The following is a 19712-nucleotide window of genomic DNA, read 5'->3' as shown; positions in this document are numbered from 1 at the left end:
TGGTCATCTGATCTTTCAGTGAGTCCGTGTCCACTGTAGCCTGAGACTCGGGTTGTTGTGTGACAGGAGTGAGACTCAATCTGCTTTCCTGCTGTTCTCGCTCAGAGTTGGATGGATGGTGGGTTCTGAGATGCTTTTCTGCTCACCTTGTTTGTAAAGAGTGGCTCGTTGGGTTTCTATAGCCTCCTGTCAGCTCAAACCCATCTGGCTGTTCGTTCTCCTCTAACTAGATGACTTACATGTATGAACAGGGTGTTCCTAATAAAGTGTCTAGTGAGTGTAAATGTATTCACTGAATGAATAAACGGTTCCAGTAAATTGCAGAAACAGCGCAGGGTTACAGGGAACTCAAACACTGAGCAAGATGTTTTTTGTTTTCTTCCCCCCATGTCATTAAGGAGGTTATGGGATTGCGGAGTTTAATGACACGCAGTTGATAAGATAACACGGGTTTCCAGGCACCGCGATGAATGGGTCATATTGATCATGTTTATTATTGATACTGAATTATTATATTATTACTGTATCTGTTCTCTGAGGAAGCAAAGAACCTTAAACAAGCCCTGGCCCTCGGAGGAACCATTCAGGTTCTGTGTCGATCTGTACAGCTGAGTGCTTGCATATTATACAGAGTTTCAAGTAGAACCTTGAAGTTGTTGGGTTTTTTACCCCAAGAAACTAAACGTAGAACCTTTTAAGGCAGTTTAATTCTAGAAAGAACCGTTTCTCTACAGGTACACAAATTCCAATTATTGAACATGAATCTGTTTAAAGTTTTCAGAAGAACTCTTGTGTTTAAGTGTGTATCAAGAGCTACATGTTTCACTGCTGACAGGTTCGAGATACAGAGAAGAAAGTAATGAGCAGTAGTTTGGAGTTTGTGCTGCACACCGTCTGAGAGAACCTTTCAAGGTTCTGTGGACTGTGGACCCCAATAGCAGTGTGGTTTTCTCTCAGGAAGAGTTTCCCAGTAACGCCTGGTTGGAGATGAAGAACCTGAACCTCACACACTTAAAATGAGAGGGTTCTTTAAAAGACTAATCAGACAGGTAAGGGATCACCGCCTCCTAAATGGGTTCTATGTGGAACTCTGACAGGTTCCAGGTAATAAGAAGGAAATTGTGAGCAGTGATTTAGAGTTTATCCCAAACATGAACCCAGTTACACACAGGGAGAAAAAAACGGTTCTTTACGTTTATATTTCATCTGTAGTTTATTCAGTGCTCGTGTCTCCGATTCTCAGCACGAATCCTGATCTGCGGTGGGTTTCCCAAAAGCCTCTTAACTGGGGGGGGAGAGAGAGAGAGAGAGAGAGAGAGTGTGTTCAGTGTGATGCTCGATCTACCATTTAACGATGATCTTTGTGCTATGATGCTTTTGGAAAACTCACGCCTGTATTTTGTCGGCGTGTCGTAGAAAGAGTTTTTTTCTGCCTGAGTGATAAATCATAAACCATGTGATTTGTTTGATCACATGTTGAATTTATTTACATTATAAAAGCATCAGAAGCTCAGGAGAAGGTCACACCTGAGGACACGCCTCGGGCTGCAGGATCAAAAGTCCACAACACACACCTTCAGCTCCAAACACTGAGCGCGCGCACACACACACACACCTCTACATGAAGGATTTTTTTATTGGTTTATTTTAATCGGAGATGTGCTGTAAAACTATTTTTAAACATAGTTTTAATCAGACCATGAGCTGGCCTTCATTCTGATCTTCCTCCATGAAACAAAAACTCCGTTTAAAACGCGAGATAATAAGAACACTGAAGCTCACTCCAGTAACAACGCGGATGTAAAATATTTAATGTTTCTATATTTACCTTAAAAATAAACGTACAATAATATTGCGTTGTGTGAACAGATACCTGTAGCGACTTCAGTGACGGTCAAGGTTCAGTAAAAAGTCTGCAATGTTCCCAGTGAAAAAGAACATTTTCTGCAAAAATCCTCCATCAATCACGAGAGAGAGAGAGAGCGCAGCTGCGTGTGAACACAATCCATCAATCTGAGAAAATAATGATAATTAAAAGCGATGTGAGGAACATTCTTGCTTCTGATCACAGTCTACTTTACGACTGTCGTGGATTAATCCAGCAACTCAAGTCAGACATGTTCATTTTATGGAAGTCATGAAAAGCAAAAAGCTTTCTGGACTTAGGAGAACCGTTCCACCCGTTCATTCCCATCTGAAACCCGTTCTCACCAGAACCCAGCGAGGTCTCCGTGTTCTCCTCACGAGAACCACTTGCAGTAAATTTACACCACGACCAACACCAACAATTTGATTTCAAGAAAAATCAACAAGCTGCATCATCCACACTTCCTGAAGCCCAGGGATTCTCGTCGACTTCTCCAAATATAATTCCAGCAGCTCATCATGGACACCTTTGATACCTGTGAAAGATCAACAGCACCATCACTGTACAAATCGATAAATAAATAAAACCTAGCTAAAGATCACCACACAGCCCTGAAAGATCTCAGCAACAGGAATGACACGGTGGTCAAACCAGCAGATAAAGTGAGGCAGATTTCATCTGGAGGAAAGCTCTTTGTCACTGAAGCAGCTTCTTCTACAGGTGCATCAACCCTGACATCACTCCCCTCCCAGCTCCAGCCATCCATCCTGTCTGCTCTCACGAACACCATCTGTAGGTATCATGCCGCCATCTTGTGTCAGAACTACAATTCCCAAGCAACTTCCGTGTGACCTACGTCATGCGTGGGCGGGATCACCTACGTCAGTCTGCCATGCACGCATAAATCCAAGTGGAAGCTCCACCATTTTTGTTGGCCGCTAATCTGGTTGGCTGCGAAGCGCGAGGTTTAAACTTGTTTTCATCAAGGAAGTGGGAGAGAGGCTTTTGTAAGTTTATTTTCTGAGGCGTATGATTCAGCGACACCAAACTGGCCTAACGACGGGGAAGAGGAAAAGTAATGCGGATGGAGCTACAGATAGCTCAATGGAGAAAAAAGGAAAGAAAAACGCCGCTGCTGCGGTTGATAAGCTAATCTGTCTTGCGGAGGAGCCAGAGTGGGGGGGGAGACGAGACAAGTGGCAATGAAGAGGCAATGGAATTCAGACAGACAGGAAGCCAGGTGGAACAGGTACGAGGCAGTGGAGGGTTCGGGGCAGAGAGTAGTGTAGGGAAGGTAAGAATCACAAGCACACATGGCAGAGAGGAAACAAACAATGAGTTTAAGGTCATCTTAAGATTTGAGGAGCAGGGAGGACTCAAAACTATGAATCCTGTCACACTGACAAAGGTACTAAGGAAAGAGGTGGGGGACATTATTCGAGGAGTGGTCTTAAATGACGGGAATTTGCTGATCATATGCAGAGATAGGGAACAAAGTGAACGTGCATTTGGTTTGAAGTCCATAGAGCAACGAAAAGTGGTTAGTGCTAGCTATGTTGGTGTGAGGGGCCGATTTAAAAAAGGGGTAATATGGGGAGTCCCAGTGGAAATGCCAATGGAGGAGATAAGAGCTAACCTGCAAGGGGGGAGAATAAGAGGGATGAAGCGTATGCAAGTAACTCGGGATGGAGAAAGAAGAGACAGTGCAGGCGTCCTCCTGGAATTTGAGGATGAAATATTGCCACAGAATGTGTTCTTGGGGTTCCTAAGCTATAAGGTGCGGGAATATGTGGCTGGGCCAGTAAGGTGCTATAAATGCCAAAGGTTTGGCCATGTGGCAAAAGTGTGCAATGGGAAACGCAGGTGCGCTAGATGCGGGGAAGATCATGAGTACTCTGAGTGTGCGCGAGAGAAGCCTCTGTGTTGCAACTGTGGGGGGGATCACAGTGTAGCGTTTAGAGGTTGTGATGAATTAAAAAGGCAGAAGGAAATTCAACAGGTGAGAGTTCAACAGAAGATCACATATGCGGTGGCAGCTAGAATGGTAAGACCAATCAGAGGGTGTGAGGAAGCTATCCGAAGCAGCCAAGGACCTAGGAAGGAACCGGATAGGCTAAATCAGGAGATCATAATTGACTTGAAGAAATTAGTGACATTTATCGTGGCGGTCTTGAACTCAACAATGGAAGTGAAGTCCAAATCAGAGAGGACACAAATTATAGTGAAAGCTGCAGTGTGTAATCTAGGGCTGAAGGATTTGACATGGGAGGATGTAAGCAAGGAGCTGTATTATCAGACTAGAGCAGAGAAGTCAGGTACTTGATAGCCCTTGTAATGGTTCTTATCCTACAATGGAATGCTAGGAGTCTACTGGCCAATGGGCAGGAACTGAAGAAATTTATTGATGATTTGCCTAGTAAACCTGAGGTGGTGTGTGTTCAGGAGACATGGTTGCGGCCAAATTTAGATTTCAGAATTAGAGGATATGTGGGTGTTAGATGTGACCGAGCAGAGGGGGGTGGAGGTGGGTGTGCCTCATTTATAAGGGAGGATGTCTCATTTAAGGAAGCTGGGATAGGAAAGAACCAAGAGTATGTGTCAATAGAAATCTGGACAGGAGAAGGTGAGCTAAGTGTTATTAATTATTACAACCCATGCAAAGCACTGGATTTGAATAAGCTGTTGGCCATAGAGGGTATGGGGGGTAATAAGATTGTATTATGTGGTGATTTTAACGCACACAGCACTTTATGGGGGAGCACTAGAAATGAGCTAAATGGGGGTGTGGTGGAACAGTTGATGGAGGAGAGGGGCCTGGTCTGTCTTAATGATGGGCGGGGAACCAGGATAGATGTACACACTGGAAACACGTCAGCCCTTGATCTAACTATGGTGAGTAGGAACATTGCAAGCCATTGTGAATGGGAGGTGAGGGAGGATACAACAGTTGGTAGTGATCACTTTCCAGTAGAATGCAGAATTGTATTAAGGGGGATGGCAACACAGGGGGGGGATTGGGAATAGATGGATACTTGGTAAGGCAAATTGGAGTGTTTTTAAATACATAATTGAAATGGAGATTGATAAAGTAAAGGTTAATGAGGACATTGAAACCACTGATAATGAAATAAGAACAATTTTAATTGAGGCGGCAGAGCAGTGTATCCCAAAAAGTAGTGGAAAAATGAATAGAAAGGCAATACCATGGTGGACAGATGAATGTAGTAAGGCAATCAAAGAGAGGAATATAGCACTGGGTGTTTTAAGAGATGCTTTAACTTTTGATAAATTAATGGCATATAAAAAGGCAAGAGCTATCGCACGAGGGGTGGTTAGAAAGGCAAAAAGGGAAAGTTGGAGAAAATTTTGTGATGGGATGGGCAGATCAACAGCGGTTGGGGAGGTTTGGGGAGCAATTAAAAGTATGAAGGGGATTCGTAAAGAGAGGCAGTACCCTGTACTTAAATTACAAGATGAAGTAGCAGTGAATGATGAAGAGAAGGCTGAGATGATAGCCAAGGCTCTGATTAAAATACATAGCTCTGACAATCTGACAGAGTTGGGTAAACGGGGACGTGGGGAAACGAAAGCAGCTTACCCTGACGTGTTTAGATGGAGGGAGGGAAATGGGGGTACTATGGATGCCTTGTTCACCCTGGATGAGCTAAAGAGAGCGATAGGGAGGTCTGGTAACTCGGCTCCTGGGAAAGACAATATTTGCTATAGCATGTTCAAACAGCTGGGACCAAGGGCCATGATGAAGATCCTTGAATTCTATAATAAGGTGTGGGAGATGGGCATCTTGCCCACAAATTGGAAGGAGGCTGTTATTGTCCCTATCAGGAAGCCAGGTAGGGACCCCTCCAACCCAAGTAATTATAGACCCATTGCGCTTACATCACACATGGGAAAGATAATGGAGAGAATGATTACAGAGCGGTTAGTGTATTATGTGGAGCATAAGGGAAAGATGTCAGTGTATCAAAGTGGGTTCAGGAAGGGGAGGGGGACTATGGACCCGGTCATATGTTTGGAGACAGATGTTCGAAAAGCCCAGGCAAACAAGGAGTCAGTCGTAGCCGTGTTCCTGGACGTAGAAAAGGCATATGATATGGTATGGAAGGAAGGCCTTATGATCAGGTTAAGTGAAATTGGCATATCAGGACGCACATTTAACTGGATTAAGGATTTTTTATTTGAAAGATTTATCCAAGTTAGAGTAGGAGGAGCTTTGTCAGGGCGATATCCAGTGGAGAATGGGACTCCCCAAGGGAGTGTGATTAGCCCAATTTTATTCTCTATAATGATAAATGAAGTTTTCAGACAGGTTGATGATGGTATTGGTCGCTCACTATTTGCGGATGATGGGGCACTATGGAAGCGGGGGCGGAATATCAAGTATATTGTATCAAAAATGCAGGAGGCCATTCATTTAGTGGAGAAGTGGTCATACGCATGGGGCTTTAAGTTCTCGATTGAAAAAACTAAAGTTTTGCTCTTCACAAAGAAGAGGAACACTGAGATACTACTAAGAATGTATGATCAAGTAATAGAGCAAGTTAAAGAGTTTAAGTTTTTAGGTATGTGGATGGACTCTAGGTTAACATGGAACACTCATATATTGCATGTGGTTACAAAATGTAAGGGAATCCTAAATGTGATGAGGTGTCTATTGGGGGTGGACTGGGGAGCCAGCAGGTCGGCCCTGAAAAAGATTTATATAGTACTAATTAGATCTGTACTGGACTATGGATGTGTGGCGTATGATTCAGCGGCAATAATGAGCCTAAAGAAGTTGGATGTGATCCAGGCGCAAGCCCTGAGACTGTGCTGTGGGGCGTTTAGGACATCCCCAGTAGCAGCACTTCAGGTGGAAGTGGGAGAAATGCCCCTAGAGTTGTGGCGGAGGCAACTGATGATGCACTATTGGGTGAACCTCAGAGGGCACTCAGTTTCTCTCCACCCCACAGTTGGTACCCTGCAGCCATGTTGGGAGAGTGAGGGGGCAAAGCAAGAGTGTTTTGCATGGAGAAGCGGTAGCATAGCAGAAACGATGCTCTTCACCCAGAAGCAGTTCTCCCCCAGTGTGGCATTATCTGTTACCCCTCCATGGCTGTTTCCAACGATTTCAGTGGACTTCAGTATCCTAGATAAAGTAAGGTCAAGCAAGCCACCTGCAGATGTAAAGCAGGTCGTGGATGAAAGAATAAGAATATTTTATGGCTCTTGTGTACCAGTGTACACCGATGGTTCAAAAGATCCCAAGTTGGGTAGCACAGGATTTGCATTTGTTATCCCATCTCTGCATATCTCAGTACAACAGAAGACATCAAATAATTTGGCTGTGTTTACAGTGGAATTATTGGCAATTCTAGCAGCTCTCCAGTGGCTGGAAAGTGTCCAAGTGATGGAGGTGATACTATGCTCTGACTCAAGCTCCTCACTGAAGGCAATTGAATCTTTCAGGTCTACTAGCAGACAGGATTTAATAGTTGAGATTTTTGAAACCCTGTACAGGCTTCATAAAAGAAACTCAAAGGTCTCATTTATGTGGGTTCCAGCACATAGGGGTATAGGAGGTAATGAAGAAGCTGACCAGCTGGCTAAGCAGGCAGTGGTATCTGACAGCCCTATAATGAATGTAGCTTTAAGTAGATCCGAAAGTAAATCAATCATTAAAGAGTACTTCATTAAAGAGTGGCAGGGATACTGGGAAAGGGCAGTTAAGGGGAAGCATTTGTTTACCTTGCAGGAAACAGTGGGTTTAAGGGGACGGGTAGCGTTGGGAGGCACAAAGGAGGAGAGAATCATCACCCGGCTTAGAATAGGTCACACCCAGTTAAATAAATCACTCCATCTCATTGGAAAACACCCATCAGGCCTCTGTGCGCAGTGCAATGAGCAGGAGTCAGTTGAGCATGTCTTAATTCACTGTAGCAGGTATGCATTGCAAAGGAGACACATAATTCATGAACTCAGGATTCAGCGAAAGGAACTTAGTCTTAAGAACATCCTCACAGGTATCAGACAGAAAACACTTAATTTTTCTTAAAGAATCAGGATTATTGAACAGAATCTGAATAAGCATCACTCTACACATCACACATGTAACTCATTAGTATTAAGGGGAAAGTGAAACTCTGGCTCAGAAGCAGTAGACAGTAGGGGGCGAAAATGCGCCTAAAATGTTGTGCGCCACCCGCCCATTAAACAACAAAGAAGAAGAACCATTTTTGTCTCTCACGTCTGGCTTCCGATGAATCTGGACGTATAAAGAGGCGCTCTCCACCCAAAAGACGTCTTCTTTCTTGCAAGATCCATCACTCAGCGCGATTTTCTTTCTTACCCTTGGCAAAGGTAAACTCTAGAGTCGCGCGATCTTTAAACTCAACCTGAGTTATAACCGGTTTACTTGCATTAGAAGTGACGTCACGACTGCAGCCCAGGCAGTTAAAAGTTAAGAAGCGATTGAATCCTTTTTAACTCAAAAGCGCTGTGCATCTGATTCTGATCAGAGACTTTTCCTCACGAACGCTGAGGTTCGGACCAAGAATCCTCTGCTTTCCACGGGAACCACCCAAGTGCTCCGCTGGACCCGAAAGTTTCTACGCCTCCATCACGAGCGGCTCACGTGCTCCCACGGCGAGGCCCGAAGCTACACCGGCGAATAGTTCTTCATATCTTGCTAAAGGCAGGATTAAGTAAGATTTTGGCATTTGGGCATAATTAGGATAGTCTTAGGAATTTGCTTTTATTGAAATAGTGTGAATTTAAACCCAGGTTTATCTGTTACACTGTTAGACATTAAGCGTGTTGATTTATTTTGGATCTATGTTCTCTCAATTGTTTTTTTAATAGATAGGCTGTGCATGCTTTTCTTTACTACTAACATATAGTTCTCTTATCATACATCTTGATCTCAAGATTTCAGTGGATTCAGTATGTTATGAGCTAGTGGGTTAGCTACAGCTTCCCTTTTGTCTGCTTAGCAACACAAAGCTAATCAAGGCCTACCACGTGCTCAGCAGGCCATCAGGCCTGATAAACCACACCTCAGCTAGAAATCCACAAGCTGGCTTTCAGTTAGCTACGGCTAATACCCTTGTCTTTAGCAACACGTGCTCAGTAGGCCTCACCAGGCCTAACAAACACACTTTAGCTAGGCCATAGGGCCTTTAGCAAACTCACACTAGCAACACAAGGCTAAACACAGAGCTAATCCTTTGTTCTGTTTACATAACATTCTTTTGTTTAGCTACCAACAAGCTAGGCTTCCACCACTTGTAGTTAGCTACACGAGGCTAAACACATGGTCAAGTCCTACACACACACACCTCACTGCTTGTATATATTGATTTATTTTATCTTTTTATCTTTGTATAATAAAGTCATTTCTTAAACAAACTGTGTTTATTTGTGAACAACAATATCTGAAGTCCCCAATCTTCTCAAAGAATTCAAAAAGGGTGCATATGTTATGTAATATGGTAAGTGATTGTAATAATTTGGAAATATACCATAATTTAGCTGTTTGTTAATTTATTATTAAGCACCAGGATTAATGGTATGATTCACTAAATGATTCACTAAACGATTCACTGAATGACTCACTTCAAATGAGACTGATTCTATGGTATGATTCAATTCAAACGAGTCAAATTAAACGATTCAATGGGATTGATTCATTTTAATTATTGACCTTCAAAATTTAATGAGACTGATTTAACGAGATTGATCACTTAATTTCAATAATTAACTGATTGCACCCACAGTTAAATTGGTGCCCCGTGTGAGGCAGATTGGTTTGTTGACTTCTGGGATATTGTTCAACAACAAATAAACTATCAGTTGATTCAGCAACTGCTAAGGTATATCTCCAGGTGTGTTAAAACAGTTAACAGTAGTGTGATAACCATATCACCAATACTCATAACCTATTCAACTTAGGATAAGAGAGCATTTCCAAATAAACCTTATTAATTAATTACATAGTTAATTAATAATGATTAAATTAATAATTAACTTGATTAATTATCTAGCATCCAGCCTAAGTAAAATGGCATCCCCTCGTGTCTCAAAAATGGAAGACAACGCTCAAGATGTGTCTCTCCTTGAGGTCATCGCAGACCTCATTCACTACTCTGCCTCCGAAAAGGCAAACATTAAGTACACGAGTGAGTGTGAATGCCAAAACAACTTGGATAACTCAAACATATGAGAGATCCAAAAAGAACAACTTTGTGTCCAAGCGGCACTAGGTAAGCTATTCCTATCATACTTCCAAGATGCTGATTCAGAAATCAGATGCCTCCGCGGAGAGGTTGAAAGGCTGACCACCAGCAACGCCAAGCTGACAGCCGATAATAATGATTTACATAGGGAGTGTGAGCTCTTGAAGACCTCCCTTGATGATTGCACCGAACGGCTAGAGAAAGCCGAAATGGTTGCTAAGAGGGCTGCCCAGGAGCAGACCCCCCAAGAGCAGCGCGAGGGGCGTGAAAGACCCCCAACAATGCGCCAAAGCTCAGAGCGGGAAGAGGCGTCCGAACCGGACACCGTAAATGATCTGGTCGAGAACCAGACATCCCACCAAACTCCATCAACTCGCTACATGACTCCGTCGTCGTCTAGCCAGGATGGAGCCGCCCTGTGCTCATCCCGAGCCCAGGCCTGTAGCACACCTAGGTCAGTGCGCTTCAGTTTCACTGATCCATCTCCAGATGAATCAGACCACGCATCTCGTGCGAAGCGGGAGCGATTCCAGAGTAGCTCAGACAGTGAGTACTCAGGAGAGCAAAGGTCGTCGCGTAAGGACGCGCACCAAGCCCTCCGCCTACGGCAAATTGACCTACTTGCCCAAGATGTCGAGCGATTCGATCCCGACAATCAAAGAACTAATGTAAATAACTATTTACGAGAAATTGATCGATGCCTGATGGACCTGCCGAACGCCACAACACGTGAAAAACTTAGACTAATTTGGAAGACCTCCAGTAGTAGCGTTCGTGCCTTTTTAGAGACACTACCCCCAAACATTCGCGATAGTTATTCGAAACTTCGCAATTACATGAGGGAAGAATATGCGCCATACACGGACGAAACCTCCGCGATATTGTGTGCATTACAAATCAAACAAAAACTGTCTGAGGCGCCTCGTGAATATTACAGACGGCTACGTACTGCCTATTTCCAAGGTAGTAGCGCACCAGGGTTGGAAGAAGATAGAGGTTTCATATCTCTCTTCTTACATAACCTCCACCCAAGCGTGCAGACCCATGTCACACTGACGTGTCGACAAGGTCGCTATTCGATGAGGGAAATTAGGCGACTAGCCCAAATGACCTGGGAGACCATTGTCAAAACCGCAAACGGAAATGATGAACCCAGAGTCCTTAGTCTCCAGGGTGAGGACAAGCCCCCGCTAACCTTAGGAGGTGAAGCACCGAAAGGGGGACCCACCTGGAAAAATTCCGGTCCAGCCCGATCCTTGCCGAGCCATCACAAGGGTGAGTGGAAAAATCGACAAGGTAAGGCCAGGAGGGACCGAGGGCGAGTCCACAGTAACAATGGCAATCGCCCATCACGTGAAAAGGGTCGTAGGGAACAAAACGGTTGGCAGCAAAACCGTCATCCCCGCTCTGACCAGAAACGGCAGAAGCGGTCCGACCGTAGCTCTAAATGTAAGGGTAGAGACGACCAACACAGTGACTCAGACCAACCTGGTGAGTTCCCCTCAGAGCTGGACTCTTTAAAAGCCCAGTTGGCTGAGATTAAAGAACTGTTACAGGAGACGTCAGACCCCTCAACAGATAAAACAAAAGAGCCCAAGAAAAATGGCAAAAAGCTATTTGCTGGCATGACTAGGCCAGGAACCACGGGTATATCTCATGAAAGGGGGAGGAGATCCCTCTGAAACAGCAGGCGAGGGTCAGGATGTAGGGCCCCCCCTGGTGGTGAAGGCAAACACAAAACGCACCTCTCATGTGCGCTAAAGTCTTCACCACCATTTCTCAGACACACGGCTCTCACAAGGCGACCCAATCCCAACCAAGCCCTGCGACATAAACTTAGTCAACTTCACACAAAACAAAACCCCACAGTCGTTGGATCCCACAAAATATGCACAAAACCGTTGCGACGAGATTAGTGCGAACACCGATCAACCGAGCGCCACGCGAGATCAAATTTCGTATGAACCTCAGTTCATGTCTTTGCACACCGAGTTCGATGTCGAAACACCTGACATCGCGACTCCCCCTAGTGGCAAAAATCTCCCTCTATCCATCGACTCAGACACAGACACCCATTTCACTGCTGGTGTAATGGCTGCGCTGTGGAACATGTTAGGCATCGAGGCGAAATTCCATATCGCGTCCCACCCTCAATTCTCTGGTCAGGCTGAACGAGCCATTCAAACCATTGTGAGCATGCTGCGAAAGTATATCACAAACCATGGTAAAATTTGGGACGTGAAACTTCCCTTGGTGCTAAGGACCATTCGGTCCACCCCTCATTGCGCCACTGAAGTCACACCCTTTGGGATGATGACCGGGCGAGAGTCGGTTCTTCCCCCGCATCTCCTATACAAACCAGAGGCCATGAGCGTCACGATTGCATACACCGCACATCAACATGTCGCCGACCTACGACGCCACCTACAGTCAACCTTTACAGGTGCCCAAAAGAATCTCGATTCGAGAGTAGAAGGACACAAAGCCTACTACGCCCGAATCTTAGAGAAGTTCCTACCACCCTGGTCGAGACCTTTCGATCGTGGGAAAACCGTTCCCCGTCGCGTATCACATTAGGACATCTAGGCCTAATCAAACACCTTCATATCGATTTCCATGATAATCGAATCAAACCTTTTGAACAGTTCTCACTCCAAAAGGGGGTGGACGACAGCTAGGCCCATCCTGTCCACCTAGCTTGTACGCATCACTCAACCATAAGCGTACACTAACATTCCCGGTCAGACTTCACCAACACAATGAAGTAACCCTTCAGTATAACATGGTAGATAAAATACTAAAATCCGCTATTATTACTAGTGTGTATTCATCGCAAATACACCTGGCATATAGTCTTGGCAGTGCTATCCTCACTTTTGTGAATCCACAAAACTTAGAGATGTGCACCTTCACGAAAGACATCCACTGGGTCTGCCCAGGCAACCCATACATAACACTACACACCTAGCTAGATAAGATGGTCTGTGTCCCCGACAGCTAGCCGCAGTAGCGCACGCTTTCTAGCCAGACCAACCACTGCTATCACCTTCCCAGAAGATTAGGTTTGCCAACCCAAACACTAATACTTCTTTCCTTCCTTCATTTCTTTTCTTTTTTTATGCATAGAAAATTGAACACTACATGTTTCATGTTCAATGTTTAATTTTTTTGATGTGATTTTGATCTAGTTAGTTAGTGATTATATGCCCAAAATGCCCATAGTGATTATATTATGCCCAAAATGCCTCTGTCTCCAACTGTCTTACTGGAACTCACAAGTTTACAGTCTTCACAGGACACCATGGACTGCACAGGACAAGTCTACCTCAAGGACTATGGACACGGCAATGATACGATACGGTGCTCTCAGTGCTACGACTCCGTCATACCCCTGAGACCAAAAGGGGGACTGTAGGTATCATGCCGACATCTTGTGTCAGAACTACAATTCCCAAGCAACTTCCGTGTGACCTACGTCATGCGTGGGCGGGATCACCTACGTCAGTCTGCCATGCACGCATAAATCCAAGCGGAAGCTCCACCATTTTTGTCTCTCACGTCTGGCTTCCGATGAATCTGGACGTATAAAGAGGCGCTCTCCACCCAAAAGACGTCTTCTTTCTTGCAAGATCCATCACTCAGCGCGATTTTCTTTCTTACCCTTGGCAAAGGTAAACTCTAGAGTCGCGCGATCTTTAAACTCAACCTGAGTTATAACCGGTTTACTTGCATTAGAAGTGACGTCACGACTGCAGCCCAGGCAGTTAAAAGTTAAGAAGCGATTGAATCCTTTTTAACTCAAAAGCGCTGTGCATCTGATTCTGATCAGAGACTTTTCCTCACGAACGCTGAGGTTCGGACCAAGAATCCTCTGCTTTCCACGGGAACCACCCAAGTGCTCCGCTGGACCCGAAAGTTTCTACGCCTCCATCACGAGCGGCTCACGTGCTCCCACGGCGAGGCCCGAAGCTACACCGGCGAATAGTTCTTCATATCTTGCTAAAGGCAGGATTAAGTAAGATTTTGGCATTTGGGCATAATTAGGATAGTCTTAGGAATTTGCTTTTATTGAAATAGTGTGAATTTAAACCCAGGTTTATCTGTTACACTGTTAGACATTAAGCGTGTTGATTTATTTTGGATCTATGTTCTCTCAATTGTTTTTTTAATAGATAGGCTGTGCATGCTTTTCTTTACTACTAACATATAGTTCTCTTATCATACATCTTGATCTCAAGATTTCAGTGGATTCAGTATGTTATGAGCTAGTGGGTTAGCTACAGCTTCCCTTTTGTCTGCTTAGCAACACAAAGCTAATCAAGGCCTACCATGTGCTCAGCAGGCCATCAGGCCTGATAAACCACACCTCAGCTAGAAATCCACAAGCTAGCTTTTAGTTAGCTACGGCTAATACCCTTGTCTTTAGCAACACGTGCTCAGTAGGCCTCACCAGGCCTAACAAACACACTTTAGCTAGGCCATAGGGCCTTTAGCAAACTCACACTAGCAACACAAGGCTAAACACAGAGCTAATCCTTTGTTCTGTTTACATAACATTCTTTTGTTTAGCTACCAACAAGCTAGGCCTCCACCACTTGTAGTTAGCTACACGAGGCTAAACACATGGTCAAGTCCTACACACACACACCTCACTGCTTGTATATATTGATTTATTTTATCTTTTTATCTTTGTATAATAAAGTCATTTCTTAAACAAACTGTGTTTATTTGTGAACAACAATATCTGAAGTCCCCAATCTTCTCAAAGAATTCAAAAAGGGTGCATATGTTATGTAATATGGTAAGTGATTGTAATAATTTGGAAATATACCATAATTTAGCTGTTTGTTAATTTATTATTAAGCACCAGGATTAATGGTATGATTCACTAAATGATTCATTGAACGATTCACCAAATGATTCATTGAACGATTCACCAAATGATTCACTAAATGATTCATTGAACGATTCACTAAATGATTCACTAAGCGATTCACTGAATGACTCACTTCAAATGAGACTGATTCTATGGTATGATTCAATTCAAACGAGTCAAATTAAACGATTCAATGGGATTGATTCATTTTAATTATTGACCTTCAAAATTTAATGAGACTGATTTAACGAGATTGATCACTTAATTTCAATAATTAACTGACTGACCCACACCATCTCAGCAGGACAGCTCCGTAAATGTTGGGATCAGATATGCGATCATTTTATCTTTCATGATAGTCACCAGGTTCAGATTGGACAATCATGGTGCCAGAAGTTCTTGCTGTGTTTTGGGTGGGGACTGGGAACATTAATTCACAAGTTAGACCCTGACTGATCATCGTTCACGTCCTCGAGGGTCAACAAATCACCCACAGCAACAGGAAGAACATCAAGGCCCACGGCGTAGGAGCCAAAGTGGGCGAGGAAAACATCCTGACATCCTCAACGTTTCATCAGGGTGTCGTGGGACGTCCCAGACGCCACACTGCTGTTCTACAATGATGTCACGCTGTAAGCCTCACTCCTCGTTCCTGACGCTCGTATCGAAGCCCAGCACTGGAAATCTGTCAGCTCTGACAAAATCGTGTCAAAACTGGACTGAACTGATGGAGTCTGATGAACTGCAGCTGTTTCTATCAGCTTCCCAAAATACATGAGAGAATCGGTGCTGGACGTCCCGCTGTCTCGGCCCGTTCTCTTCTGTCAGGAATCATATCTCGGCCTTTGGATGACGGTTTCCAGCCCATTGTTCAGTCTTTTTATTTAAAAAACCAAAAAAAAAAAATTTCTACAAATCCTTCGTCAAAAAAAAAAAAAGTCCCTGAAAAGCAGTCCTTTACATTTTTCCTGGATATCAAAAGCCTGTGTAGAGTCACTCCTAACGACGACGGACTGAGGGCCCGAAAACACTCACGTTCTGGATGTGCAATTGGAACAGGCCCCGCCCACTGGAGACGATCAGAACTCACGCTAACGCTCAACCGCTTCAGCTTCGACTCCAAAGTTTATTTCCAAGCGAGAGGATTCCGAGAGACGTCACCGACTGCGCAGTCCAGCAGCTTCCAAAAAAAGTACAAACAGTACTATGAATTTATGATTTTATTTTTGTACAAAATCCAACAATCTATAATTACAGAGGAAGAGAAATGAAAATAATTCACTGCTGAAACAGTAACATTTACACAGACAACTGAGTGCAGTAGTTTGCACCCCCCGGTATGGTTCTGGAGTTAAAATAAGGAGGAAATAGAAAATCACATTCAGGACGCTGTAATCGCGAGGAATGTTGGTGAAAGTGAAGAGAGTCAAGTGTCTTCCTTTAGTCCCAAGGGTGCACTAACTTTTGCACTCAGCCCCACGCGCTGTTGATGTGATCGCCGTCTCATGTGAGTCGCTTTCTTTTGCAGGATGAAGTGGAGCTGAAGATCAGCGAGAGCTTCAGTCTGTATCTGAGGAGCCACTCGAGCTGTTCGAGGACAAAGTCTGAGTCTGTTTCTTCTTATTCTTCAAGTGCTGTTTCTTTTTCTCTCGCTTTTCTTTTTTGCCTTTCTTCTTGTGGCTTTTCTTCCTGCTCACCTCATCATCACTGGATGAATGAGACCTGAACACAGGAATAATATAAAAACGTGAACCAATTAGAACACAATAAATATTACATGAAGGATAAAGACACTTGTGCTGCTCTGGGAGACGCTGTTGATTAGTTTACTATAAAATTGTAATCACTGTTTCTATAGAAACAGATCAATAACAAACAGATTAAAAATGTGTGTAAATTGCCGATAGAGTGACGTTTTCTGAACTTAAGGAGGCGTTTTATTATGTATGGAAGCGTCTCAGTGGTGTGAGGGAAAGCTGGAACTGTTCAGGTTGTATTTTATTAAGTTGACGCTCATTAGCTTGCGGTGGTGTAAGGGGGAATAAAGCACTCAGGGACGCACTGTTACAGGAATATAACTGAAAACTATTCAAACACACAATAAAAGCATGATGGTCCAATTCAGAAGCTCATGATGGACGTTATCTCAAGGACATGTGTGAGGATGGCAGGATAAAGACCTGAGAAACAGATGTACTGACTGAGGTGGGGTTTACATTAGACCGTATCAGCAGATCATCAGATTAACGTTTTTAAAAACGATTAGCGTGCACACAGCAACAACAATACACGACTCGCGTGCACACAGCAACGCCAATACACGGATACGCTAATCACATGACTAATTCGGCACGCAAGTTGAAATGTGTCAGTGCGGCTCATCGCTTCCTCCTCAGCGGCTGCGCTCCAAATCACTCCGCCCTGAACAGCGAGTGCCCTCTGGAGGGTGCGCACTCCGGCCCTGCGCAGCTCACAGAGCGCGCGAGTGAAGCGCACGAGCAGTGATTCGGGACTGAGCCGCTGTGCGCAAGTCACTTACCACTTGCAAGTGGAAGGATGGCAAGCCTAAAGACAATCATAACTACACAATGGGCAGTATTTGCATCAGTATTTGCAGTATTTTCATACTTTTATACTCTTTAATGAAAGGTGATACAAGGCGGAAGTCCGCGCCGTTTTTCAGCAGTCGCGTCACATGACCAACGCCAGCGAATCAGGAAGGTGGATGTCACAGTGACGTTGTCCAATGACGACGCCAGCTAGAGCTCAGCACAGCGTATCCGCGTATTCTCAATGTTTACACAGCACCGGACCAGACACGATCTGGATTGAATACGTCGGCCCTGGCGGATTCCCGTTTCCCGGCGTTTTAATGTAAACAGACAGTGCATCCGCGAAGAAAACGAGACAGATACGGTCTAATGTAAACTTGGCCTTACACAGTGTTTATGGAGGAGGACAGCGATGTGTTTAACACCCAACAAGTGTTACGCAGAATAAATGGGAGATATTTTGCAATTATAACACTGATGTATGTATGTATGTATGTATGTATATATGTGTGTGTGTGTGTGTGTGTGTGTGTGTGTACCTCTTCTTTGCCTTCTGGTGAGCTCTCTCTTTACTTCTCTTTTTCCGTTTCTCTCTTCTTGACTCTGTGTACACACAAAACCCTCAGAGTTACACAATCGGCTCCTTCAGCTTCCACTCTACTGAGAAACTCATCACAGCAGTGAAACCATGTTAAATATAAAACACAGACTCTTCACTTCTGACACAAAGTCAGCGTTTGGTTCACCAGTGCCGTGACGTTGTGTGGAACGTCTTCTGCAGGTCAACCATAAACAGCAGCACTGTAGGGTTATGGTTCACTTTCTCTCCCTAGTGTGACTGCAGTTCTAATGTTTTATTATTCAGCTCTCAAAATTCACCTGATTATCAAACAACACATCCATTATCCACACTATAGCATGAAAACAACATTTTTCATGAATAAAATGGTGCTTTCAGTCCTCAGACAAGCTCTTTTCAGAATTTCCTGTATATGAATGTCCTGAATTTTGTCTTATTTTTCATGACACAGCTGCTCACTGTCTGTTCCTCACCTTTAGAGTGGTTGCTCCCGAAGATCTTCTCCTTCCGGACTTCCTGTTGTCCTTCCTCCTCGCTCTCCTCACTGCTCGTACTGCTCACATCCAGCACGATGTCCTTCCTCGGGTCCACGCGCACAAAGTTACGGCACTCAAACGTCAGGTGTCCAGCTGATGAGGAAAAGAAAAAAAAAAACCAAACAAACCCAAACTGACTCAGTCACAGCTCAGTGTAAGTTTATTAAAAAACACTGTGCTGAGACACAAACTCCATAAATACTCACGATAACCACATCTTTTACACCCAGCACGGATGTTGTCCTTATTCATACCTGCTGGGACATCGTTATGATTAATAAACACTTATTATTTCCACATAAATTACAACACACAATACTGTACATGTGAACATGACGGCGTGGTGCTTGTTCCCCCCCACACACACACCACCGGCACTTCTGCTCACCACACAAAACTCATTCATCTTTATCAATCTGTTCAAATACTTCTGGTTTCCATTTCTTTACATTTATTCGCATTTATTCTTTAAATGCATTCATATTTTGTTTTATATATATATATATATATATATATATATATATATATATATACACACACACACACTTTGTCGTTATTATTTATTATCCTCTGCAGCATCCAGAACAAGTAAACTCAATCCTGAATTTAATCCTTCACCTGTTTTATATATTTATGTGCTGTGAAACTTCTATAGAGCTTCTTTAACAATAAACAAATAAATCAAAAAATATTTATAAAACTCCAAACAGTGAAGTTTACTGAATTCTACAGGATTATGAACTCCTCTGATAATAAAACTGCACTCAAGCATGCAATTAATAATTATTAAAGACTATACAAGTTATAAAACAACTACTTTATTAATCAACACATATACATATATGCAATAAAAAGTTTTTACCTGGAAGAGCCATTAACTCGAAATTTCTCGAATCTTCGTAAACAGCAGGACTTCCGGTAATATATTCGATCCGTCGCATAAATGAGTCCGACAGGAAATATTGACAGGGCAGCAAACAGTGCCGCTAAAGAAGGAGCTGAACTTACTTATAATATCTTACTAAATATGTATTTCTTTTAAAAATATATACATTCTCTAGTTAATAAAG

General features: G+C 43.6%; 1 protein-coding gene across 1 annotated transcript; it reads right to left on the bottom strand.

Moving 5' to 3' along the window:
• Positions 1-16179: 16179 nt before the first annotated feature.
• On the bottom strand, positions 16180-19569 carry srek1ip1 (SREK1-interacting protein 1). Its single transcript, XM_060908505.1, has 5 exons — positions 19505-19569; positions 18849-18896; positions 18580-18735; positions 18066-18129; positions 16180-16696 (listed from the first exon to the last, which is right to left on the bottom strand). The coding sequence occupies exons 1-5, from the start codon at positions 19515-19517 to the stop codon at positions 16534-16536; spliced, it is 444 nt and encodes a 147-aa protein (XP_060764488.1). The 5' UTR covers positions 19518-19569; the 3' UTR covers positions 16180-16533.
• Positions 19570-19712: the final 143 nt, after the last annotated feature.

The sequence above is a fragment of the Neoarius graeffei genome, chromosome 25 (assembly GCF_027579695.1).
Source record: "Neoarius graeffei isolate fNeoGra1 chromosome 25, fNeoGra1.pri, whole genome shotgun sequence".
Taxonomy (NCBI): Eukaryota; Metazoa; Chordata; class Actinopteri; order Siluriformes; family Ariidae; genus Neoarius; species Neoarius graeffei.
This window is presented reverse-complemented; position numbering and strand designations above follow the sequence as displayed.

What these genes read in the sequence shown, in the direction of transcription:
- srek1ip1 (XM_060908505.1), bottom strand. An exon ending in GTGTAAAAGATGTGGTTATC is followed by an intron (nt 18,736 to 18,848) that starts GTGAGTATTTAT and finishes TTTCCTCATCAG; the next exon opens with CTGGACACCTGACGTTTGAG. An exon ending in CGGGAGCAACCACTCTAAAG is followed by an intron (nt 18,130 to 18,579) that starts GTGAGGAACAGA and finishes GTGTGTACACAG; the next exon opens with AGTCAAGAAGAGAGAAACGG.